This window comes from Hippichthys cyanospilos, chromosome 1 (genome assembly GCF_059441005.1).
Source record: "Hippichthys cyanospilos isolate Australia breed blue-spotted pipefish chromosome 1, RoL_Hcya_1.0, whole genome shotgun sequence".
NCBI classification, from domain to species: Eukaryota; Metazoa; Chordata; class Actinopteri; order Syngnathiformes; family Syngnathidae; genus Hippichthys; species Hippichthys cyanospilos.
The window spans coordinates 5,793,688-5,819,749 of NC_142369.1; the positions used below are offsets into that span (position 1 = coordinate 5,793,688).

Sequence of the window (26,062 nt, forward strand, 5' to 3'; positions counted from 1 at the left end):
TGGGATTGAGTGTCTGGACTCCTAAAAAACGTGAAAATACATATAAGGCCTTTGAATAAGCGTATAGGTCATAACACAAAATACAAGTCCTATAACAAAAAACAATCACCTGACAGAGATCAGCACCCGTAATCATTTGCATCCAAAAAATACTTTAAAAAATTCAGAATGAAATATCAACATACTTTAACGAAAAACCCACGTTTTTTTTTTTTTTTTTTTTTCCCCAAAAAGGGAAAAATAAGCACACACACTATCAACGTGACAACTTCTGTCCCTGAAATGCAACTCGATGTTTTTGTTTTCTGCTGAACAAGTAGTCCAAAATAACATTCCGTTTATTGACACACGTCTACTGCCGCCTGGCAGTATTTTGTGCTTGCATTGTGCCAGCCTGCCGCAATTAAAGTGTTGAGTCGCATGTGAAAACGCTTTTCATTATCCTCACAAGCCCGTGCGCTATTAAAGCCAAACACAAACTCCCTTTTGTTGGCGGGGCAATTACATTGATTCTTCACTTATGCTGCCCCCCCCCCCCCCCCCCCCCCCCCTCGCTTTGTCTGGCCTCCATTTCCTGGAACGGACCTGCATCAATGATCCATCCGTACAACCAGAAAATGGAATCCATGAGAAGCCGGGAGATCGCAAAGCGGCCGAGTGAAAGAGAACCAAGTCAGGCGGCTTGGGGGAAAAAAAAAAAAAAACGGATTATTGAAAATTGTGCTATTGTTAGTCGAGTACGTCAGAGAGCTTGTGTGCGTAATCCAGCAGGGGAGGCAAGGGACTCACAAAGCCATGCCAACTGTTACTGACAGCGTGCTGCAGGATTATTGCTGCACCTATTCACTCCTTCCTTTTTTTTATTGCCCACTCACCCCTCGTAAATAAATAACCGCACGTTCAAGGGGATGCTCTTTATTCCCCATGTCGGAGCAAGTGTGGCGTGCCTACGTCTCAACTTCCACCCTATGGAGCAATGCGTGTTTTTTTGTTTTTTTTTCGGATCTTCATTAGCCACTCAGATGGCCTCTGTAATTCGTGAAACATGCAAAATTGATTTAGAGCCTACTGAGGGGTTGAATGAAAATGAGTTTAGCGTCTTTGGTATTTTGGTTGGGTTATTGAAACGGTGTCCAATATGACACAATGACTGATTGATTTGCCGTTTCCGTCAACATAGAGCAGTGGTCCTCAATCACGGGTCCGTGGATCAGTTGGTACCGGGCCGCGTGTGTAGTACCCGAAATAATGTTTTGGAACTAATCCAGTTTAACAGTTTAAACATTTGAGCTTTTTTTGGTTCGATCTTTGTGTTTTGGCGCCGCCTCTGGCCGCTGTTGATATTACATTTTGAAATAAGGATGTGGGATTTTGAGCAGTATTTGAGTGACGCGCATGTTGATTTTTCTCTGTGAAATCTGGCCCACAACTATCTAAGATGTACTTTGTACAAATGTTGATGTATGATAAAATGGCCAAAATTAATTTATTTGTTGATCCAACAACTTATGACTGTGGATAACACGCTAGCTAATATTACTTCATCCGGTCAACATCGCTGCCCCGTATGCGTTTCGCTCGTTTTCGTTTGTGCCCGGTATTTCCTTTGAAATTAAAAGCTTTTGTAATTCAGTTATATGATTGACTGAATGTAATTTCTGTCCGTGTTTGGACATTTTGCCTACATTTTCAGAGCAGCGCAATATCCATTGAATTGAAGCAAAAACGAAAAAAAAACGGTTGAGTCCGTTCGGCAGTTGGGATCGTAACGCAAATTCGCCAAATGGGGGCCAATCCAAAACTATGTTAATTAGCTAATGCGTGTAAAACCCCAGATAAAAACATAAAAATTGTATATACATATTAAAAATTGGTAAATAGTATAGTAAGTGCTACTTATATATAACTATAAGTTATAGCCATATTCCTTCGTAATGGTAGCCTAGGCTAGTTTAGCTTAAGTTTAATTAAACACTAAAATGCATAATAAATACGATATTCAAAGCATTGTCACATGAGATCAAGTCTTCAGGCGGCCATCTTTGTGACCCCGTGCGCCGACCAATAGCAGACCAGCATCTTCGCGACAACATCACGCTGAACGATAGTAGACCAGTATCTTAGGGTGTCGAGACGCCGACCAATAGCAGACCGGCATTGCAGTGAGGCGCTGCAGCGCCGGCAGTTTGACGCCAACAGAAAATGAGAGCAATGACCTAAATACGCCTCAAGAGGGAGCCAAAACCACACACAACAAACCCCACAGGTTATGACAGTTGATATTAATTGTAAGAAGGGATAAACGCCTTAAAAAGGGGGCGAAATAAACTCCACATCGTAACCTGAAATAAACGTAAGCCGGGGACGCCGTAACCCGGGGGTCCACTGTATATATCTTTTTTTGCAATGTTTGCATGTTCCGCAGCCCGCCCACATCCGAAAATGCACGGTGTTTATTTTAGCCGACGTTACCCCTGCCAATGGCAATCTGCCCGCGCATAGTGCTCCGGTGCCGCTCGCCTTCGCTCATTCAGTGTACCTTGTTGAAATATCCTGTTGAATAATGAATGGAGCCCATCAGCTTGAAACCGTAATGGTCAAACTTTGACGGAGTGTCTGAACTACATCCGTAATCGTTCGAACACCATCGGCATATTACAGACCTGGACAAAAATGATGGTACCCATAACTCAATATTCAATATGAACCCTACGTTCGCGGACGGCGGTCCACTTTGTCTCGATCGATAACGAATGGCTCGATTTGACGCTGACGTATCTAGGCCTACGAGCCCCCTTTATTTATTTTTTTTTTTTGAGAGGTTTGTCTTGGCTGTTTGGATACGGAACTATCCATCTTTTTAATTCGTCATCAATTTTCCTCTTGCCAGGGAGGTGGACCACTGTCAGAGAAATCTACAAAGAAGACCGAGACAAGGCTAAATTCAGCTTTGAATTAAGCAGTAAAATGCACTTTGTAACCACTCACGATAGAACAAAGCTTCATTATTCCGCCATTTTGAAGGCCGACCAATAGCAGACCGGCGTTTTCGTCATGTGACGGTAACAGAAAATAAGTGCAATTTCCTAAAAGCGTCTGCAGATGGGGACAAAACAACACGAAAACAGCCAAGCCCATAGGGTCATGACAGTTGTTTTTGTCGAAAAATGCGGGGAAAATACTGTAAATGGGGGAAACATGAAAAAAACGTAAGCCAGGGACGCTGTGACCCGGGGGTCCACTGTATCTGATTTCCTTCACAGCCACAGAACCGTATTTCTTGGATGACAGGGAAATATTGAAATAAAATAAGAATTTTTTTATTTTTTTTTAGGTTCAGGCACTTTGATGCACCTGGTTATTTTGATCTTTTTTAGACCAAGCTGTAACCCATATGAACACTGTAAAAATATTTTACAGTTGTTAAGTTGATGTATATTGCTTTTTTCCTTTAATTAAAAATGACATAGGTTTAGGTATACTTATACATTTTTATAGAGACATTAATCTTATTAATAGTCAGCATGTTGAGTGTGTGTGTGTGTGTGTGTGTGTGTGGGGGGGGGGGGGGGGGGGGGTTCTCTTCCCGATGGGGCAAACTTGGCAAAATATAATTGAGAAGCACTGCTATAACAGACTTTAGCAACAGGTTGCTTCATGTTCCAACTAATTTGCTCTCAATTTGAAAAGATCAAGGAACTATTCTTGCTGTTGCAGTCAAAATTAGCACATTAAATTAGACTTGCTGATACCTGCAGAAATAATGTCGTGTACCCCATGAAGTGCCTACGACACTTTTTTGAGTGTGAGGTTATGTTGGACCGCTCAACGCACTTTGAGAGCCATGGCAAATACTGTAATTTTCCCTTTTCACCTCCTCTTGAATTAAATCTAAGCCTCTTGTGTACGTATATGGAAGAAGGGCCAAAAAGCCTTAAAAAAAACAAGCTTCCTTACCCCTGAATATCAATCATCAGGCAATCTCAGATTTGGTAGAAAACATCTCACGGGAAGACATTAATGACATAATTAACAAATTAGCAATGCCTGCGAACATTACGTAGCAGCCACTATTTTGATATGCGGAAAGTCATTTAGATGGCACACCGATAATTGCATAACACGCACCAGAGGATTCCTCTCCCGATGCTATCGCCGCTTTGCATAATGAGTCAACATGAATCCCCAGCGCAAAATCCTATACGGCATATTCGCCGGCTCGCGTGTTCTTTCGGGCCGCATTTCACCACGTCTTCGCTCTGCTCCCGAGGTTCCCGATCGGGAGCTTGGCACGGAGCGGCAACCTCCGCGCGACCAAGTGGAAGTCTCGTGCGTGCGCCAGACGCCAACAAATATGAAAAGGAGCCATGTGTTGGAGTCGGAGGCGCTAACGCGCATCAACTTCTGCTTGGCTGAACTTTTCCTCACCTCGCCCGAATCAGCGTAGCCTTCGGCACGCCACGCCAGGAAGCGCGCCGCGCCGGGATATCAACATTTGGATCTATAACGCCTCGTTGCCGCTTCTATCCTCAAATATGCCCGCTGAGCTGTCCGGGAAGATTTTCGGGGACGCGTGTCATAATGGGCCTTGCGTTGTCGTGTGGGGATAAAACTTGGTTTGAGAAAAGGGGAGGGTGAGGGAATTTTCAGAATTAAAAACTGAGACGTGGCAAGAAAATTGCTGTCAGTTTTCACCAGGAATATTCAATTGTGCAACTAATCAATTTGTTGACTCCATTGCTTTCCATCGGAATGGGTTTTCTGCTTCCAATTAATTTGCTCTTTTTTGAAAAGACAATTGTACTGTGACATCTTTTTTCAGCCAAGTGCCTGTTAAAGCATTGGTTCCCAACCTTTTTTCAGTGATGAACACTCTGTGAAATATCTTTTCAGCCAAGTACCTCTTAAAAATTTGAAGGAAACAATACTTCCAATTAATTTGCTCTTTTTTTGAAAAGACTGTTGTACTGTGAAATCACTTTTCTGCCAAGTACTCGTTAAAGCAATGGATCCCAACCTTTTTTCAGTGATGAACCCCCTGTGAAATGTCTTTTCAGCCAAGTACCCCTTAAATTTTTTGAGGGGAAACATTTTTCCAATTAATTTGCTCTTTTTTTGAAAAGACTATTGTACTGTGAAATCTCTTTTCTGCCAAGTACTCGTTAAAGCAATGGATCCCAACCTTTTTTCAGTGATGAACCCCCTGTGAAATGTCTTTTAAGCCGAGTACCCCTTAAAAATTTTGAGGGGAAAAATTCTTCCAATTCATTTTTTTTTTCAAGATAATTGTACTGTGAAATCTCTTTTCAGCCAAGTACTCGTGAAAGTAGTGGTTCCCAACCTTTTTTCAGTGATGAACCCCCTGTGAAATATCTTTTCAGCCGAGTACCCCTTGAAAATTTTGAGGGGAAAAGTTCTTTCAATTAATTTGCTCTTTTTTTGAAAAGACAATTGTACTGTGAAGTATCTTTTCAGCCAAGTACGCCTTAACAATTTTGAGGGGAAAATTCATCCAGTTAATTTGCTCTTTTTTTGAAAAGACAATTGTACTGTGAAAATCTTTTCAGCCAAGTACCCTAAAAACATTTGAGGGGAAAAATTCTTCCAATTAATTTGCTCTTTCTTTTTTTTTAAAAGAGAATTGAACTGTGAAATCTCTTTTCAGCCAAGTACTCGTTAAAACAGTGGTTCCCAACCTTTTTTCAGTGTTGAACCCCTTGTGAAATATCTTTTTCTGCCAAGTACCCCTTAACTAGTGCAAAGCGTTTTGGGAACCAGCAACCCCCATTCCTTTGTTCTCTGTTATCTGACTCAGAAGTTACACTGACAAAAACCTCTATAATGAGTCTCAGGCAAAACAGTCAAGAAATTCATAAAAGTAAATCCCCAAATACACTCCATAACAACTAGTATTAGCCTTAGCTTCATCTCCTATCAGGTAAACCAAAATCTTTGCCTACTTTTTCCCCTTCTTCTCAACCTTTGTGCATGGGTACAAGTCCGTGTCCTTGGAGAGGACTTTCCCCCTCTACAATTAGTGCTAGCATACGTTCCAAACCGCTTACATATTTAAGCCCCGCCCTCATCTTTGCCCTTCTTTGAATTTCCCAGAGGTGACAAGGCGAGGAACGAGGACGCTCATTGCGGGGCCACCGAGAGCGAGGCCATACATTTTTAACCAGCTCTGACACTCTCGTCCTCTCCCGACTCGTCCCCTGCCGCCGGCCGCCACTTGCTTGAGTCCAACCCGGTGGGGAGCCGCTTCACCTGGGACCGCAAAAGTCAGCCCCCCCCCCTCCCTGCCATTGTCAGTGACCTTCTGCTGTTAGAGCAAGAAAGGATTCACTCACTGATATTCTCCGCTCAGGCGAACGTGACTGGAAGCTGTTAGGAGAGCCCCCTGGTGTAAACGTACCCTCGTAATTTGATCTATGATTTTAGTCCTCCATATCATAAAGTGGCTTTTGTGTAATCCTGATAAATAACAAAAAATAACGTGTAATAATAAGAACATCAAGCACCTTGCTGGTGGTAGAAAAATAAAGTCATAAAAATGCAATTACACCTGGAATAGCAACCGCAGCGGCGGAATCAATCTCCCCGGACAAGGTCTCGATAAAAGCAACCACATCATCAATCAGCGACAACGAGCTTCATGAAATATTCACGTGAGATGTACACGGGGAGATGGATGTAAACTATTAGCCAAGAGATCATGTGCTGAGTGTTTGTCCACCAACAAGGCTATTTTGAGGGACGCTAACTCACCGGCCGGCCGACCGGCGAATCAATTTTCATGATGTATTGATCAGCCGGTTGGTTTCTACTCCAAACCATCATGTAGTTTTGCCATGAAGCCCACTGTTCGGCCACAAATTGCTTATATACTCAACGTTGCCTTTGGGAGACATGTTATCGTTTAGTTTTGCTCCCGTTTTTCGTTATTATGAAATTAACCAGACGCTTGTCTGATCTGCGACACATTTCCGGTCTGGTGTCGAGTACTGCAATAATTTAGTAGCCGTTCTCCAAATTCAAAGCTAAAGCTGATCTTCATAAGCATTTGTTAAATAACTAGCCTTTAAGCAGACTTGTGCGGGACAACAAGGCACTCGGATTATTTAAATTAGTTAAGAGATAAGAAGCCCAGATCCGTTCATTGTATTTAATTGAATCAGCTGGCGACATCATAACATTTACACGTTTTTCTCCGTTTTAGTAATATTCTTGTGTGTGAACAAGGATGGACTCGGACGTCGGTCCAGTCTGCTCGCTTCTTTTATTGAAAACAATGCCCTAACAACCTCGGCTAAGGTGAGCTAATGTTAGCTGCAACAGACACTGGCTGCTAACAGCCAAATGACATCAGCCCTCTAGCTAGTTCCGTTATTTCGCACTTGTATCGTTACTATAATTATTGTAAGAAAAAATATGGCCGATATAAAAACGCACATCTGTGCATCAAAACTTGCTGAAAATTGTCAAAAAAATAGAAAAAGCTCATCTTTAAGTTACCATTTATAGGACTCATCCATACCTCATTCTTGGGTAAAAAAGTATCTTATATTTTGGGAATTCCAGTAAAAAAAAAAGAAGGGGTGCAGGAATGGAGCCTTGGGGAACTCCGCATGTAATCTTTGTTTGCTCAGACTCATGAATTGACAGTTCTACACCCTTCTCAAGGGAGAAGGTATGTTGGCGTAAATCAGTGCAATTTTCTTTGAACCGCTTTGTCCATTGCTTGATGACTTTACAACGAAGGTCAATTCTCCGTTGCTCATTCCTCTCGTGTAATGGAAAATGTTCTTGATGGAGACACTGCTATTGAATGGGCCCCCCACCCCCCCTTCCCACCTTAACCGCCTTAGGTCTCTTCCTTCAGTTATCCCTCCCCAAACTGCTCGCCCCAAGACCATGAATTAGTCTCAGCCTTCACCTGGGACACTTCTGTAATGAAAGCCTTTGTGTTTGTTCCGTGAGCCGGCGCCGCTTCAAAATTGAACGGGATGCCGCAACCCCGCTAGGTTCTCCTCGGTCTTCCCGTTCGTGTGGCGGGCCCCGCTCTCCATTATTTGCGATGTTCCTCGCCACCGCGCTCGCCAATCCTCCACATGCTGGTGTTGTTCAAAACACATGATTGCATGTCAGCTCCCAACACGTTCTCCTCCTTGATGGTCGTTCTCTGCCTTTGCTAATTTGTGCACTTAGCTTGTTGTTTTTCTCCAAGTGAGTGCTCCTGTTTCAACCCAAAGCACTCAGCAGAGCAGATAAAGACAGAAAAAGCGGGACCTCATTGGATTCATACGGTTCAGTGGCTTCGGGTTTGGGTTGGAACGATTTTGAGTGTTTATAGTCGTCAAACATGGACACGTGAACGTTAGCGTCGTTCCATTGCTCTTTTTTTCTGTCAGTCTCTAATGCCGTCTGTTCTGACACATTGCAACTTGAAATACATCAGCGTCTTTTTTTGTTACTTTTACACCGACACAAAAAATGAAAACCTGACATTTTGTCTCTAACATGGCGGAAAAATATAGCAGTGTTAGCATTGTGCTACAAACAATTTAAATGTATTTCAGTAAACAAGATGCACCAATGACATCATTATTGGACTTAAATTGATTTTTTCCAAGGCCCAAAATTGTGTCTGCAATCTAGGCTGATTGTAGTTTGGGATTTTTTATCTTCATGATTTCGTTTTGGCTTTAAAGAAAGAAAATGGGTAAGGAAGAAAGAAAGAGTCTTTGGACGCAGGAGCACACAGAATACGGAAGTGGAAAAGTAGATGTCTTTTCAACTAAACATTTGAAAGGAAATTTGACTCGGAAACTAAACTCAGATAATGCAACCTACGAAAAGCTTGACGTGACGGCTTTAGAACTCTACTTTAAAAGCAGTTGGGTGGAAAAAAGGGCCGCCATGATATTTACGTCAATTGTTTTTACAAAACAAGTCATTATTTTAGATATTCTTGTACAAAACACCCATTTTTGAGTTTTTTTTTTTTTTTGCAAAACTGAAGTTATTGAGTTGACGTTTGGACAATGTGTCACAAAGAATTTCCAGCTTAAATACTGTCAGACATCAATTCTATATACCATAATAAAGAAAAGTAAAAAAAAAACCAAAACGAACAAACAAAAAGAACACCACAATTGCATGGCAACTCATACATCAAGAACCAAACCAGTCACAACATTAAATACTGATCTGAATGCTGAACGATCAAATGCATAAAAATGACTATACAAGTCCACATACCAATCAAAAGTGCTTCATTTGATTCTTTTTCTAATATTATTTTAATATTCGATTTTTAAAATGCATGGGTTAGGGCTGGGAAATAAATTAATTTAGTTAATTTATCTATGTAAAAATCAACAATTTGAAAATGTGCTACTGTAGAACTGAGATTTTTGCACAATTGGTACAGGTTTATTCATGGTTTTCAAGACAATATTTCATACGTTTCTAATTAAGTTTCTATAGAAACTGGATGGATAATTGTAATAATAATGGATAATTGTGACCTTTAAAAGTTATGCACAAAACTATGACTTGCTTATATGCATATTATGCAAGTTTGGTTTAAAATCATTTATCCTGTCATGAATAAAACCTTTAGATAAATAATAGGTTTTGATTCATATAGATTACAGTGTAACTATCCAGAATGACTAAAAAAATATAGAGAACTTTGTGCTATGTCATCAACCTTAAAATGGAGTATTTGTAAAATGCAATATTTAAAAAAAATGGGCCTTTCCTCCTGAAATAAAAACATTTGAAATTTAGAATATTTCATTTAGAATATTCACAAAAATGTAAGTGAACATGATACACATTGTTTTACTTTTATAAATATAAGATGATTTCAATTTTGTTGAATTTCATTCCCTCAAATATTTTTTTTCACTTTGTCAGTTTTTGTAAACTAGAATTTAGCTCCAAGCTGTAAATAGAAAAAAAAAAAATCAGACCCCTCGTGCATACACACCCTGTACTTTTCCATTTTTTTGTCTATTCAGCTTTTCTCCACCTTCACTATCCCCAAAGAGGAAACACTTTTTTTTCCCAGCCCGAATGCTCAAAGAATTCCTCCTGCATTACCTTTTTTTTTTCAAAAATCCAGAAAGAGTGAGCATTGCTTGCATAATCTATTTTTTATTCTCCAACGTGGTCGGCCCGCAGGCGTGTAAATATGTTCACATTATGCACACGCGCGCACGTGGTGTTTTTTCCCCTACTTCTCCATTTGTCTCGCTGTCCATATGCGTCTGCGCGTCCACAAAGCTGCGTGTCACCTCGCATCTTCTCAAGGCTCCGTTTGTGCTACTTTCCCTCTCGTGAGTCACAAAGCGCCAGAGCCGTGCCCGTGCATGTTCCCGCCCGCTCGGATTAAGAGCTGCGCCTGCCGAAGGAGAGCCGAATCGACGTTTTTTTTTTTTTTTTTAAAGCCGGGGAGGGGAGACGTGGCTCGGGCGTTTCATCATGTCGTGGCGGCCTCCTCGTGGGAACGGACCATGCAGCAGAAGAGGAGGTTTTGCTTCTGTGCGGATCGATAGGAAAGGATACTAAGAGGCCCATAATGAGCTTGAGGTGTGACATTAAACGCATCGCTCACACAGCGGTGCGTATTGTCTCGTTTGGGTGCGCAAATCTGAATGGACAGTGCAAAGCTGCGCTATTGAGTCCAACATTAAGGCCTTGAGTCATCGCTCCTCGCAGGCCTTCGGCGTTTGCGCTCATTCTTCTCGGCCGCGCCGTTCGCCCGCCGACTACTTCCGCCGACGCCGCAAAGTGTCAGAAATCCTCCAATGAGGGATTTTTGCAAATGGATGCTTGCCCTCCAATGGCCTTCGGGGCCTGTGAGGATCAAAGAGAGGAAGCAAATGGAGTTCGTGCGGAGATGTTGCTGTAAATGCGATTCTGGGATGGCTGCGACGTCTCGACTTAAAGGGGAGGATATTCAAGGGTGCGACGTGCATGCGGTATAATGTTTTTTGTCGTATCTTGAGTCCAGTTTATTGCGTGAATTATCTAACTCGTGCTAAGCAAAAAAAAAAAAAAAAATGTGGGGGGGGCTACAGTGGCGGTATAATGCGGTTCACTTTTTGTGGGCTCGCTTTTTCTCCATTTTTTTCTTCTTAGATGACATACGCCAAGCCCCACCTTAGGAAAGAGAAAACCTTGCGCTGACTAAAAATAAGATTATCGATAAAAATTGCACAACTATACCTAAATTCGTGTTGTTTTTAACATTAACGAAAGAGGGAAAAAAAAAACGACATCAACTTTGAACAACGCCGCGATTCGATGCTAATTGTTAGCCTGTCTATGAGGGTAGCCGGTTGTGTTAGCGTTATGCTATAATAATCTATAAAAATTTCACAACTATACCTAAATTTGCGTTGTTTTTAACATTCACAAAAGAAAAAAAAACAATATCAACTTTCAACAACTCCTTGACTCTCAATGCTAATCGTTAGCCTGTCTATGAAGGTTGCTGGTTGTGTTAGCATTATGCTAGCACGGGCGATCCTGAGGCTAAGCTGTTTTTTTTAATCACACGCGTCACTCCTTTTGTTGTCAAAAACCCCAAGCAGAAGTAGTATTAAAAGACTTGAAGCCCTTACATTTATTTTTAAGACAAGCTGTTGAATGAAAGTACCGTATTTTCCGTGCTATAAGCCGCGGATTCTTCCTCATGTTTTGAGTCCTGCGGCTTAAAGTCCAGTGTGGCTTATCTGTGTAGTTTTTTTTGTTTGTTTGTTTTTTTTTTTTTTGCTAGCCACCAGCAAGCAAATGTGTGTATCTGTTCGAGGTGTCAGTTTATGGAACAACTATCAAATAGAACTGAAATAATTTGAATCAATGGCTGTGCTTAAAAAGAGTGATGTGGAAATTTTATATACAGTGCACAGTATAGGTGATTTTATTTACGTATTAATGATTGTATATGAATTATGTAGAATGCGTTATGTTGACTAAACTATGAAACAAAGGGAGACAAAAAAAAGATGCTGCTGAAATATTGATTTCGATTTTGAACTGCTATTTACCTAACAGATATCCATCCATCTTCTGTAAATTTGTTGGGACTAAACATGCAGGCATGTTCAGTCTGTTAAAGAGAGGACGTTGCTTTTGGCAGACAATTACAAAAATATTTAAAAAAAAAAACACAACATCTAAATGTCATTTACTATCTTTTTGCGTAAAGATCTCATGTTACTTCCTGCGGTTTATAGTCCAGTGCGGCTTATCCGTGACGAAAATCATTTTTTTTCTCATATTTTGCCGCTGCGGCTTTTAAAGCAGTGCGCCTTATAGTCCGGAAAATACGGTACTTTTTTTTTTTTGTTTTCTTTTGTTTTGACATCAGTGGCTATTTTGGACTATTGTACAGACGCTTGCCCAGAGAGGATGAAGGGATGAAAGGGAAGAAAGAGGTTTTTGGAGTTGAAAGATACGGAGCAAGCAAGCAAGCCTCTCTTTCTTCGCCCCTCCGTCCGCTCGTCTTCTTGTTATCTACGCCAGCCTTCTCTGTCTTCTTTTTTCCCTGCGTGCTGTCTCACTCGGTCGCCCCTGAAACCCTCGCCGCTTTTTCTCTCCGATAAGGCCGGCGGAGCTGCAGGCTGCTGGGCTGGTTAATTGGAAGCGGGAGAGTCTCAAGGCCTGGCCAGTGAGCCTTGTGCTTTCCTAACCCAAAAACATCTCCAGGCACCGGGACAGCCACACGCACGCTGGCGGGCACGCACGCATACGCGCGCGCACGCAGCACCACCCACGCACTCCAACCTAATCGGCCATATTCCCTCGGCGCCCACGGCGAGCATTTCACGCATGCACAACATCTCAACAGGAAGTAGTTGAGTATCTCGCTCAGTGAGATAAAGTTGCATACTGTAAACATGCTGGATGGAGTTGCTGCCTGCAGCTGCTTTTGGTGGGAGTTGAACGTTCCTCGTGTAAATCTCATGAACAGTGTTGGGAGTAATGCTTTACTGTATTTAACGCGGTAGTGTAATATATTACACACAAAAAGTAGTATTGTTACAAATGAGTCACGCAATGCGTTATAATGCATTTTTAGGCCGAAAGTTCTGTTTTATTGTATTTTTTTCCCCAAATTCGACACCAACACAGCGAGTTTGGAGGAGAAAAGTCGGGGGCAAAATGTTTACTTGTTGTTGTTCGTATCGATTACAGCAGAGATGAGTGCGACAGCACCAGACTACAGCTTGGATCTGGACAATACGTACACAAGATGGACATGCGCTCATTACTTTCAGTTCGTCAGTTTAACGACAAGAAGAATATAATCAATGGGTGCACGTTATGGGCGACACCTAAAGAGCTGTCCACTTTACGAAGTAGGACCAGTCATTTAGAGCGGTGCCATAGTAGTGGGAAGTTAGCAAAAATAAACCACGCACACTCTCTCGCTGAGGGATGCTTTCCACAGTGGATTCACCAAAACCTTGTCAGCAAGATCCCTGTCGCAACTAGCAATAATGACAAGATAAGCTAACGCTAACGTTCACTGTACAATTGCTATTAATAATCGTCTATAAATAGTTCTGGTCGATACGTATCAAGATGAAGCCTACAAAACTCATGTTAAACTACGTTAAACACAATGGCAATAATGTAGGCTAGTTTCTAACGTTAGCCACACCAAAAAAATCTAGTTTTGAAACGTCTGTCCCTAACCTAGCTGACCTAACTAAAAATTGAAAATAAACATTGAAATTGTGAAATGCCCTAACTGGTTTTGCCTACAGCATAAACAATGCATCTCTATGCTACTGAGCTAAGTAATAAAGGGATTAAAATACAAAATAAAAAAGATTTTGTATCTTGTCTTTAAAGGTTTACACTACAATACAGATTAAATGTTGTGTACCGGTTTCATGCTTAAACCAACCGTTCACTGGATGAGTAATATGAGTAAGCTACACCTAAATCTGTATCTTTTTTAACATTAACAAAAGAAAAAAAGCTATATAAATCAAATTTGTAAAAAAACTTATTTTCCACAGCATTTTCATGAGTTACAGCTTAGTCTAAAACAGAAAAAAACGAACAAAGTGCATCAAAAGTGCCTGAAGCTTAGAAAAAAAAAAAAAAGACAATTTTTGGGACGCTGTGACAATGACCAATAGCAGACCAGCATCTTAGTGTCGTATGCAGTGACACATGAAGTGTGTGAGCATGGTGTGACACTAACCGCCAAGTTTGAATTTTGTAATTGTTGATGCCGTAAAACGGGAAAAATGCCATAGCAAAGAGACAAAAAAAACCATAGTCTTCTAGTTCAAAACATGAATAAAAAAAATGTAAGCCAGGGACGCCGTAACACGGGGTTCCACTGTAATTGAAAAAAATTAGTAATGGAGATTTATTTTATATATAATAAAGTTATTTTCAGGCGGTTACAACTCTTCTAACTTCCATACAGTACTAAGATAGAACACTATCCTCCGCTAAACTATATTTCAGCTTGCACAGCAATCGTATTTCCCCCCGATGACTCACCTTGCCGAGGTATCGGAGCCAAAACGACGAGGACCCCCGCTGAAAGTTGAGATTAATCTGCCGAGCTAACTGCGAGGCTAAAGCTCTTGATCTGCTTCATTAGCATCTCCTCATCGGGGATAAACGCAGTTAGCGCCGCCGTTCTACTGGCGGCTTAGAGCTGACGAGGCCCATCAAAGTAACGAGAGGAGCTCGCATCTGGACCGGCTCCATCGGGGGAGTATTCTTTTCATTACCTCTGCCAAGAAGGAAGGGTTTTTATTAGCTTGAGATATATTCATTTTTTTATTATTAGTTTTCAATATCCGGGGCGGATTTGGGAGAAAGTGTTTTCCTTATCTAACGAATCACGAATCTTCCTCTCGTCGTCGTGTCTCCCCGGTTTGCTTTTCAAATGCCATCCCCCCAAAATGACTAAGTGGCACTTTTCCCGCTAAATTTGCATGACGCCACTCCCGCTTTTTGCATGTTGCCCATGCTGAATATTAAAAGTTTCTCGGCGTGAGTCTCTGGTTAATTAGAGCGCGGCAGCAGCGGCCTCATGCTGACGGATGCTTCCCCGCTGAGCTTCTTACAGGATAGGATTAATGACTCCTGCCTGACTGGAATATGCGGCGCGTGAGTGTGTGCGTGTGTGTGTGTTTTGTTCGCTCGCAAGTGCGTAATATCTGTGTATAATCCTCACACACTGATGTTTGTGCAAACCAATGAATATGTAAATACGTGTTGGAGCTATACTTCCTTTATTCTTTGTCTGGATTAATACAGTATGACTTTTTCAAAGCGATTGTCGGCGTCAGAATTGGAAAAATGTGTCAAATGGAAATGTAGCGCTAGTAGCTAGCATCAGTGTTGCCGGTTACCTTGCGAAATTAACTTACTTTAGCAATTTCAAAACGTAACCCCGTATTTTTCGGATTATAAAACACAACTTTTTTCTCATGATTTGAGCCCTGCAGGCAATCTGCAGTTTTTCTCACTCGCCACCAGGGGGCAATCCACCAGTAAAGCAAATATGTGTATTTGTTAAAGGGGGATGGAATGGAATTGAAAAGATGTGAATCAATAGCTGTGATCAAAAAGAGTTTTAAAACTAAAGTATTAAATATATATAAAAAATGTATGAATTGAATAAGCGCTTGCATAAACGTTTGACGAGTAAATTCGATATATATGATTATACAGTATTTATGTATTTTGGTATATATGAATTATGTGCGATATGTTCACTAAAATAATCAATCCAATAAACAAAGGGAGACAGAAAAAGGCGCTATGGAAGTATTGATTTTGAGTTTTAACTGCTATATTGCTGTGTAGTATTCTGTTGGTTATGTTGAAAATATCCAACCGTCCAACATTTTCTATAAATAGGTTACTGCTGTTTTTTTTCTTTTCATCAAAAATAAAACAGTCAGCTACCTTATAAGCCAGCTAGATTGTAAATTAATTTATCTCTTACTTTCAAAGGATGCTGGAACTTCCTTATGACATAAAAATTACAATTCACTTACGATACTTATTTGAAAGTGTCTTTTTTCACCGGTGATGCCACAGTTTCTTCAAAATCTGTTTCACTACTAATTACTTGATTTTAAAAGTAATTTAGTTTTACTAGCTTTACTTACTTTACTTCAGTTACTTTACTCCAAGTCCACGTCAAGTCTGAGTACAATAGGTCCAAATCTAAGTGCAAAGGAGAAAACCATAAAGGGATAGTGTGTAAGATTTAAACCATTTTTCATTAAAAAGGAATAAATTAAATGGTTATATATTTCAAAAACTTGCCAATGAATGTGTTCTTGATGACCAACAGTGTGTTTTAAATATAATCATGGGTCTAGTTATCGTTAATTATACGACGTGGGGGGTGGCACTTCTCCGGTGTCGGCCATGTTTGTTATAGCTATGGGAAATGGTAAATGCAGCACCTCCTGCTGTCTGTAATGAAAAATGGTCTAAGTAACGTTAATTTATCGGAAATGGTCTTATTACAGAATCGTACATTGTGTATGTATTTGTTTGTTTTAACATAGTTAGTAAAAGCAAGTTTTATCGGCTTGATTTTGACTGAGATTAAAGAAAGACTCTTTGATGCTCATGGTCAAGCAAACCAATTAACTCAATTTTGAACCGAAAAACGAGATCAAATTTTTGGGGGGGAGTGTGGCATTGATTTTTTTAGGAATAAAAACACAGTTGGACTTGGTTGAGTGAATTATATTGGATTTACAAACATAGCTGGACTGAGTTGAGTAAAACAAATCTTTGCGAGGGCAATGGTTGAGTCAGGGACAAATACGGGTCAACCACCATGGAGTCTGAGTCAAGTCAAGTTTATTTGTACAGCCCTGAATCACCGCAGTGTCAAACAGCTTCACAGGTGAAAAAGAAGTCATACGGAACATCATAAATACACAAGCGCATCTTTTCACAAAGCTCCCATAAGGGGAAAGAAAAACCCCAAAAACTCTATTTGGGGAAAATAAGAAACCTTCAAAATCATGTCCAATTTCTTTCTTTATGTCATACAACTCAAAAGTCCAACTTTGCCACAAGTGATTTTATAAAAAACCCCGAAATGGGACAGTTTTCGCCATGGACTCCTCAAGTGTGGGGGTGCGGGATGGGCGTTCAAGGGAGGGGTGTCAAGATCCCGATGCCAACTTCTCCCACGGGGTTGATGTGGGAGGAAATAGGTCGCTTCTCGCTCACATGACCGCGCGGCTATCCCGAGGCGTGGCAAAGCTTCGCTTTAGACGAGGAGTCGGGTCAGGGTGTGCGGATTGCTCTTTCACTCAACTTGCCTCTCGCGCTGCCAGTGAGAGAGCTGTCCTCTCTTATAAGGCAGCAGCTGATACGCATCGGGGACTGAAACAAAACGGAATGCACTGCATTCGCCCGTTCCCGCCTCGCGTTTCGTTTTTGAATGCGCTCGCAGTCGTGTCGAGGGCGTTGGATTTTATATTTTCACATCGCACATAGACAGGAATCCTTCAGTTCGCCTCCAATGATAATATTTGAAATATTTGTGTGAATTTTACTCCCAGATGAGAAGTGACGCAACTCCCTAAAGGGCTCCAAGCGAATTCAAAGCATTGGCACGTGCGCATGGGCACCATCCGCAGAGCTGTAGTTCTGCCTCCATTCTTGTTAAGCTTCTTCTGTGTCCTTGAGTTTTGGCAGTCGCTAAATCACTAACAGGCTTACTTCTTCCAACCTGACCTGAAAAGCGAAATATTCAGTTTGAGACGCCGATTGGAAAGGCTTTGGGATGTCGGAGGTTTGTCTCGTCAGCAAACACAGACGGACCGTGACTAAAACAACAGATTTCATCGCTCTGTGATGCCTCTCACATTTGCCACGCCATCAGTCTGGCATACACGGTATCAAATCGAGAAAATGATATTCTGATGGGCTGATATCAGAGATAATTCATCCATTCAATATTACAGTTGGATATAAGCGAAGATCTACAAATAATAAAACATGGAAGTAGCTAAAAAAAAAATACTACTGTATTTGAATATTGGTCATTTGAAATCCCTAGTTTTGAGAGAAATGAGCTTAATGTTTTGACAAATTTGTCTTTGAAACGTGCGCATCATCTGCCAATCCCTTGTTTTCATACACTTTGATTACCATTTGATTGTTTTGGCTGCTGTGAAATGGAAGTCAAAGCCTACGACAGGTTGTTTTTGTAGAAATCATAAAATCAACAACTCCGTCAAAAATTTGTTATTATATATATATATATATATATATATATATATATATATAGATAGATATATATAGATACATACTATACATATATACATACTATACACACACACATATATATACATATATATATATATATATATATATATATATATATATATATGTGTATATATATGTGTGTGTATAGTATGTATATATGTATAGTATATATATATATATATATATATATGTATAGTATGTATATGTATATATATGTATAGTATGTATATGTATATGTATAGTATGTGTATACAGTAGGCTACTTACATATATATGATGTATTTGTTAAGTCTACAAGTACGTACGACCATATTTGCAAGTATTTTTGAACATATTTAAACATGTTGAAAAACCATTGAAAGGGTTTTCCAGTTCACCTCACATTGGCAGCGCCACACTTACGTAAAGCATCAACCAAAGAAAACCAGAAATATATGGTCTCCAAGCTCTCAGAGCTGATGAGCCCCCGTGGTCCTCCCTCGTCTCCCCCTATCAACATCACGCCTCTGAGATGTTGATTACGCCGATGACACACTCTCCGTCCCGCCTGCGCTTTTAATCAGACACCATCACTGTCAGGAGAGCAGAAAGGGGAGCGACGTCACGTCAGGGGAGACGGACGGAATCGCCAGCCAAGTCTCTGGGTCAGGGCCATCTATTCACATTTCCGCTCAGTCGGAGGCACTTTACCGTCAATTTTCTTTCAAGCAGCGCTCTTATTTTGCATATGTTTGCTGTCACTAATGACCTGATGCACGGCGATCGATGTGCGCCTCTCACTTCTCGAGATCCACGTTCATAAGTGGTGCTCAGTGTAGACCTCTGCCAAGGCCAAGCAATTCTCATTAGCATCATGGAGCTTTAAAGACATGCCCTCGCTGCATATAGCTAGTTTCAATCAAATAAATCTGTTTTGTTTTGTCTTTCGCAGATCCTCCCTCGCTGCCCATCATGATTGGACTCATACTTACCTAATTGGTCCTGCTCCAGAAAAGAATGGCTTTCCACTGAGACTTTCAGGAGTGCTTTGGTCCTAGAGAGACCAAGAAGCTTCATAAGAACTCACCCTGAGCTCCCCTTTCCGTTTATTCTCTATCAATTTTCATTTATCCCTCAGTATCCTAGAGGCACCGACTGATGGAGAGGCGGAGGAGAGTTAGGATAAGGACAAAGAATTAGATCAGGGAGATCTGGAAAAAGAACTGCTGAGTCGTTGGGAAAATTGTAGGAAAAAAAAGGCCCCTGCTAGGCTTTTTCTCGGGTAGCTCCAAGAGCGAATAATTGTTACTCACATTTCAAATCTATTGACGCCAGCGAAAAAAAGAGGTCCTACCTCTGCATCATTTAGACCCAGAGAACTGAAATCATGATAAGCGGCTTTAGATTCCCGTGTTGGCCCTTGTTGCCACTGGCCCTCATCAGCGTGCTCTCCAGAGTGAGGGCGCTGGAGTTCGGGGGAACCCCGGGTCAGTGGGCTCGCTACGGCCGCTGGGAGGCCGGCTCGGTAGGCGAGTTGAGCTTCAGCCTAAAGACCAACATCAGCAAAGCTTTAGTACTCTACCTGGACGACGGCGGCAACTGTGACTTCCTGGAGCTGCTGATCGCCGGCGGACGCCTCCAGCTGCGCTTCGCCATCCACTGCGCCGAGCCGGCCGTCTTGCACATGGAGACGCGAGTCAATGACGACCGCTGGCACATGGTCTTGCTCACCCGCAACTACCGGGAGACCCTCCTGATGGTGGACGGCGAGACCAAAGTGGCAGAGGTCAAATCCAAGCGGAAGGAAATGGCCGTGGTCAGCGACCTGTTTGTGGGCGGAATCCCGCCCGACGTCCGCCTCTCCGCCCTCACCTCCAGTACGGTCAAGTACGAACCCCCCTTCATGGGCTTGATCTCCAACCTGAAGGTGGGGGAGACACCACCCACGCTGCTGAACAGCCAGGGCATCCAGAGCGACCTGGAGTACCTGTGCACCAAACAGAATCCCTGCTTCAATGGAGGCTTTTGCTCTATCCAGTATGGAGAGGTTCAATGCGACTGCACCCACACCCGCTTCAAGGGGAAGTACTGCAAGGAAGGTAAGGCACCGACCTACCTTTGAAAAGTATCTTTCTCCTTCCATAAACGACTCGCGTGTTTAGAATTTGAGATTCTTCATGAGGGATTAGGGAACGTCGGTGATTAAATCCGGAACTAGATGTGTCTTGGTAGACCGAGCGCTATCAAAGTCTGACAATGGGATTATAATTTATCATAAACGCGCTTCCTGAATGTTTATGACCATGTAAGTCATCCTTTATTCGGTTTCTTCAAGGATCTTGTCGAAAAAATGATGTGCCCAGGCGGTATGAAGTATTTTCTTGGCTTTACAAAAGTATCCTGCACTGAGGTCACACTTGATTGATTTTCCTGGTGTGAGGTAGTGAGCTGGAGTACAAGGAGGACTCGGGGTTAAACTCTGGTTAAAGCCATCGTGGGCCCAGAGGAAGGATTCGTTCTCCTAGAGCACCTCTTATTTTGATAGCACGTCTTTATCGAGTGGTTTAAAGAGATGCCACTCGATGAGTCTTGGAAAGAGGCCAGATGGTGGAGTTTTAGAGGTATCAAACACTGTAGGTTTTCTTTTCTTTGCAGGCCTTTTGTCTCTTTAGCTGCCGCCACTGCCTTCAAGTGCTCCTGTGCTGTCAGCGCTTGTCAAACTCTGTTATGTTTTAGACCTCCTCTTTTCTCTCTTACTGACACATCCCATTTCCATATCTTCTGTGCTTGTGCCTCCGCTGCACATTCAGCCATCTCGCCGGGTCTGCAACCCCCGTCCCTCTCAAGGCTATCTGGGTTCTTCATCTCATCTTCACCTCCCGACAAGACTCGCTCTCTCTTTCTCTCATTTGCTCCCACTCTTTTCACTGCACTTATCTCTCTCTCTCTCTTTTTTTTTTTTACCTTTGACCACTGTCAGCACTTCCACTCCCGTCAGGCTTACATCTACCTCCCCAACCCACCCACTTGTTTCACGCTGACAAATTCTGAAATGGATTTTGCTCCCCTAAAATCATGCGTAATAGGGGTAAAGAGTGGATATGATGTGACAGTATTTTAGCAGGAATTCGGTGGCGCAACTTTGACGCCTCATAAAGTAACGTAACTTTTTTTTTTTCACCAGGGGTGTGACGATTTGATGATTAATATGGGGTGTGATTCAATTTCAAAGTAGAGTGATTCGATTTGGTTTAATTTCGATTTGATTCAATACGGTATGGCGCAGTTTTAGAGTTATGATGCATTATTATGATCTGAAAAGCCTAATCATTTAAATCAAGTATGTTGGTGAAACCAGGGTAAGGTAATAGTGTTCAGAATTTCCTCACGACAAGAGCAGTACGGACAAAAGTCTGGTGTCCGTCTGGCAAACATTTGATAAACATTCACAAAAGTCTGAGATCGTGGGCGAACCTCTTTGAGATCGAACGGGTCGCTACCTTCGCCAATGTTCACCCCTCAGTGAGATAGAGGCTTTACAACAATGGTGGCCAACTCTAGCCCTTGGTCTTGGCCTTCATCAGGGGTCACCAAACTTTTTGAAACCGAGAGCGACTTGTTCGGTACTGAGTAATACGAAGGGCTTCCCGTTTATGTGAAGACCCTGATCATGTTATTGATTTCTCACGATGATTGAGAAACAGCTGTAGTAAATATGTAGATTATGTGTAATAAGTAATGTTTATATAATCGTTATATAATCTTCAGAACAGGTCTGCGGGCTACTCATGCGATCCTCGGGGGCTACGCAGTGTCCACGTTGGTGACCCCTGCCCTACGTCCTATCACAGCGGTGGCGTCGTCGAACTCCAGGATGACCTTGTCCTTGTCGGGGGGTGGGGTGGAGGGGGGGGGCACACAATCGTGAGCAGAGTGTAGAGAGGATGGGAATGAGGACGCACCCCTGTGGTGTTCTTGTGTTGATGATGGTTCTGGCTGAAGTTCTATTCCCTATCCTGACAGACTGAGGCCCGCCAGTCTGAAAGTCCTGCAGGAACTCACAGTCCACTGGAAAGCAGTTTGTCCGTGGTCTAAGGAATAGGTGTCGAACTCCAGTCCTCGAGGGCCGGCATCCTGCATGTTTTCCGGTTTTCTTTCCCCAACACACCTGATTCAAAATGATTAGCTCATTAGCAAGCTCTGCAGGAGCTTCAAAATGATCCCAATCATTTGAATCAGGTGTTTTTGAGGGAAAAGGTTTGAAAACATGTAGGATATCGGCCCTCGAGGACCGGAGTTCGACACCTGTGAGGATGGGAATGAGGACGCACCCCTGTGGTGTTCTTGTGTTGATGATGGTTCTGGCTGAAGTCCTATTCCCTATCCTGACAGACTATCCCGCCAGTCCGAAAGTCCACTGCAGCCACTCGCAGTCCACTGGAGAGCAGTTTGTCCTTGGTCTAAGGGGGAGGACTGTATTGAACGCAGAGTCTTAGTCAATAAAGAGCATCCTGATGTAGGAGTTTTCATTCTCCAGGTGCGTAGGGGAGGTGTGCTGGGCGACGGCAATAGCATCCGTAGTGGACCAGTTGGGTCGGTAGGCAATCTGCGTGGGGTCCAGTTTGTCTGTTACGCTGTGCATACTACATGCAGAAGATAAATGGAAAATGACACACTGCGACATGTTTGACTTTAATAGACGCCATTTTAAAAGCGCAAATGTGTGTGTTCGATACAGCTTAGTATCATGTTTGCTTTTATAGCTTTACTTGCGACAACATAACAATCAGGAAGCCCTGATTCCGATCAAGGTCTTTAAGTTGCCATGTGATAACTGCTGAACAACCTTTAAGCAGCTTCACAAAGCTGTTTAATTCATTTTCTTTTAGCGCATGAGCGAGTGTTGTTCAAGGCAACGTTTATAGCGCAGAAAACGATGTCACTATAGGCTAGCCGCGGATGCCTGTCTTCCTGTTTCTTCTTTAGCTCTTTTCCATCTTCCTCGCTGCCTGTCTGTGTGCTCAGTGTCAGATTGCTGTGCTCTGGCTAGAAGCTAAATTGAGCACGGAATACCAATGCAGCGCTACGGTGACTGCAGGAAACATTTGTCCTTTTGAAACAGAGCGAGAGAACGACCGCGAGGGGACAATCATCCGCTCCGTCTTAATTTATCTTCAGAGACGTTCTTCTTTTGACGATGGTAAATTGGGTCATTATGGCCGACTGCCGGTCCGGTGATGTATTTATACCGTTTGAATCACACGTGGACAGCAGCTTTGAAGACACTTGATGTGTTGGTAGAAAAAATATCTGCTTGCTGTGTGCTGTTGGCAATTTTATCCCCAGTACTTTTGTGGGTAATTTTCCAAAATATTATTCTTTCCACATATTACATGACTCACCCGTATTCTACGGTGGTGAGCTGAATGGAAATTAATGCTGGATTTAATAATTTAAGCTTCGTAATCACCGTTCACGGCGTTACACTTTATGTCACATATTAAAGGGTACAGTAGAGAAAATCATGTCTGGAGCAAATTTGAGAGAGAGAGAAATTGACAACTTGGACACATGATTAAAAACTGGTCAGAGACCCAGGGTGAGCATTTTGCATATTTTTACTGGTCTGTTGTAAATCATTTGTCAGTATCCAGGACTCCCTTTGGTAATCGTCAGTTTGACAATTTCGAACCTAACTTTAATCATCAGGAACGTCGTTTTATTTTACTCACACTTCCGTCATCAATTTGTCTCCTCCAGCGGTGGACGATTTACCAATTTTTGTCATTCGGTGGCAGAACAGGCATCCATCGATGACGGACCGACCGACTATCGGTTCAATGGTCTTTCCACTTTTGCCGTTGATTGATGAATACAAAGTCGAACTAAAACCCCGTTTCAATCAAAGCTTGGTTCATTTTGAATTTTAGGTTTCTCGTTATTATTTTGTCCACAAAATTGGCATCCGTTAGTAATGGACTGATCGGTTGTCAGTCCCTGAGCTGGTGAGTGGCAAATACAGAGCTAGATGAAAACCCACTTTCCGTCAGTGTAGTTCGTCTTTTATTTTTTTATTTTCGGTTTTTGCTAATTCGACGGCGAAACGCGCGTCTTTCAGTAACAGACCAACGGTGAGTCAGTCCCAATGGACTGCCTATCTTTGCATAGACAACAACCATCTCATCTTAAACCTGACCTTATGGATTGTTTTTTATTTGCATATCTCACAAAGCCCGTGCATCACTCACATGAATACCAACCATCAAGAAATTATAATTTGGGAATTATTGTTATCCGTGAAACAGTATAACTGCTGCATGTCTGTTGCCTGATGAGTTTTTTAGGTACATGCGTTGTGAATGCGTCCCAAAATGTGCGCTTCGAATAGTTTTCAGTTGTTCTAGTTGGGTCAGGACATTGACAGATGGCAGCTTGGGAAACAGCGAAAGATATGCCCAAAGTCATACATCATGGTGATAACTGCAACCGAATGGGACAGAAGACGAGGAGGAGGAGATTTGGGATTGGAGCCTGATCATTTAACTCTGACTAGATTTAATTTGTGTTTGTTACTAATTCACCGCCAACTCTTTTCAAAGTAGACTTCCCCATAATGCCAACAGTTTTAGATTTGGAATCATCTTTCATGGTTATAAACATGCATGGTAATACTGAGAAGAACGGTGAATTTACAATTAACATGACATGTGGCCGTCAAAAACAATTTGATTGCTTTCATACATACGTCTAAATAATCTTCCATCTATCTGTTGTGTTTTTTTGGGGGGCAAGTATCAGTGCTTGAAATATGAAATGCCATTTTTTTCAAAATGATCTCAGAATGCTTATTTTGAACTGAAACACGTTAGCCAAAGTGGAAGGCGGCTCTCTGAATAGAAGATGAACTTGAAAAAGAGAGGACAACAGTGACAAATAATGTAGTGCCTTTTTATTCATTTTGATGGTGTTTTTTGACCAGATTTTCAAATGGCAAATTCATATCCCCAAAAAGGCTTATTTTCTCTGTACCGATTGATCCATTTTTAAAAATTCTTCCCGAGTTATACTCAAGTTAAAGTGGCGTTTCCAAACACATTTTGCGTTTTAGTTTAGATCTTGTCAGATTGCTAATTATACTGAAATTACAATGCACCATGTGGTAAAACAGCAGAAATTGCTTTGGGTCATACCATAAAAAATCATGAAAAATGTTGTCTTAACTTTTTAGATTTTCTTGGAATTTTAAGCTGTGTTCGGAAAATTTTAGGAGAAAAAAAGCTCTTAATGAGAAGAAAAGACGCTTTGGCCATTTAGAGATTGTTTTCCTTATTTACATATCTGTAGCTTTGAATCTCTACCACAGAAGAAGCTGATGTTGCTATAATTTAAACCGCTTCAATAGTCCTGCAAAACTATTACAAAAGTTCTACTATGTACTCAAGCATAAATTTCCCAACTTTAAATTTCAAAGGTAAGCGAGAAAAATACATCTTTCAAAATTATATCGGGGATAAGCATCTTTTTAAATATCGTAATGACCAATGAAAGTTCTCTGAGAAATCAGCTTTAGTGGTAACAATACGATTTTTTTTTTTTAGGCTTAGTTTAAAGTTGTGACAGATTCAAGATAGGCTTTAACTGACTTCTGGACAAATGGCTACAGTTTATTTCAACTGTGACAAAAATGTCCGCCCTCTATTCATCAAAGCGCCGCTATCACCATGCCGATTCTTATCATATGCGAGTGAATTCCGCGTGCCGGGACGCTGACCGCGCGGGATAC

The 26,062-nt window shown here is 41.8% G+C and overlaps 1 protein-coding gene across 6 annotated transcripts in view; it reads left to right on the forward strand.

The window, feature by feature from the left end:
• Positions 1 to 26,062, forward strand: part of nrxn2b (neurexin 2b) — a 444,830-nt gene that overhangs the window by 30,451 nt on the left and 388,317 nt on the right. For all 6 annotated transcript variants that reach the window (XM_088405168.1, XM_088405575.1, XM_088405495.1 and 3 more), the window contains exon 2: positions 19,232 to 20,378. In XM_088405168.1, coding sequence (XP_088261294.1) covers positions 19,667 to 20,378 — 712 coding nt within the window. In that variant the 5' untranslated portion in view covers positions 19,232 to 19,666. The remainder of the gene's footprint in view (positions 1 to 19,231; positions 20,379 to 26,062) is intronic.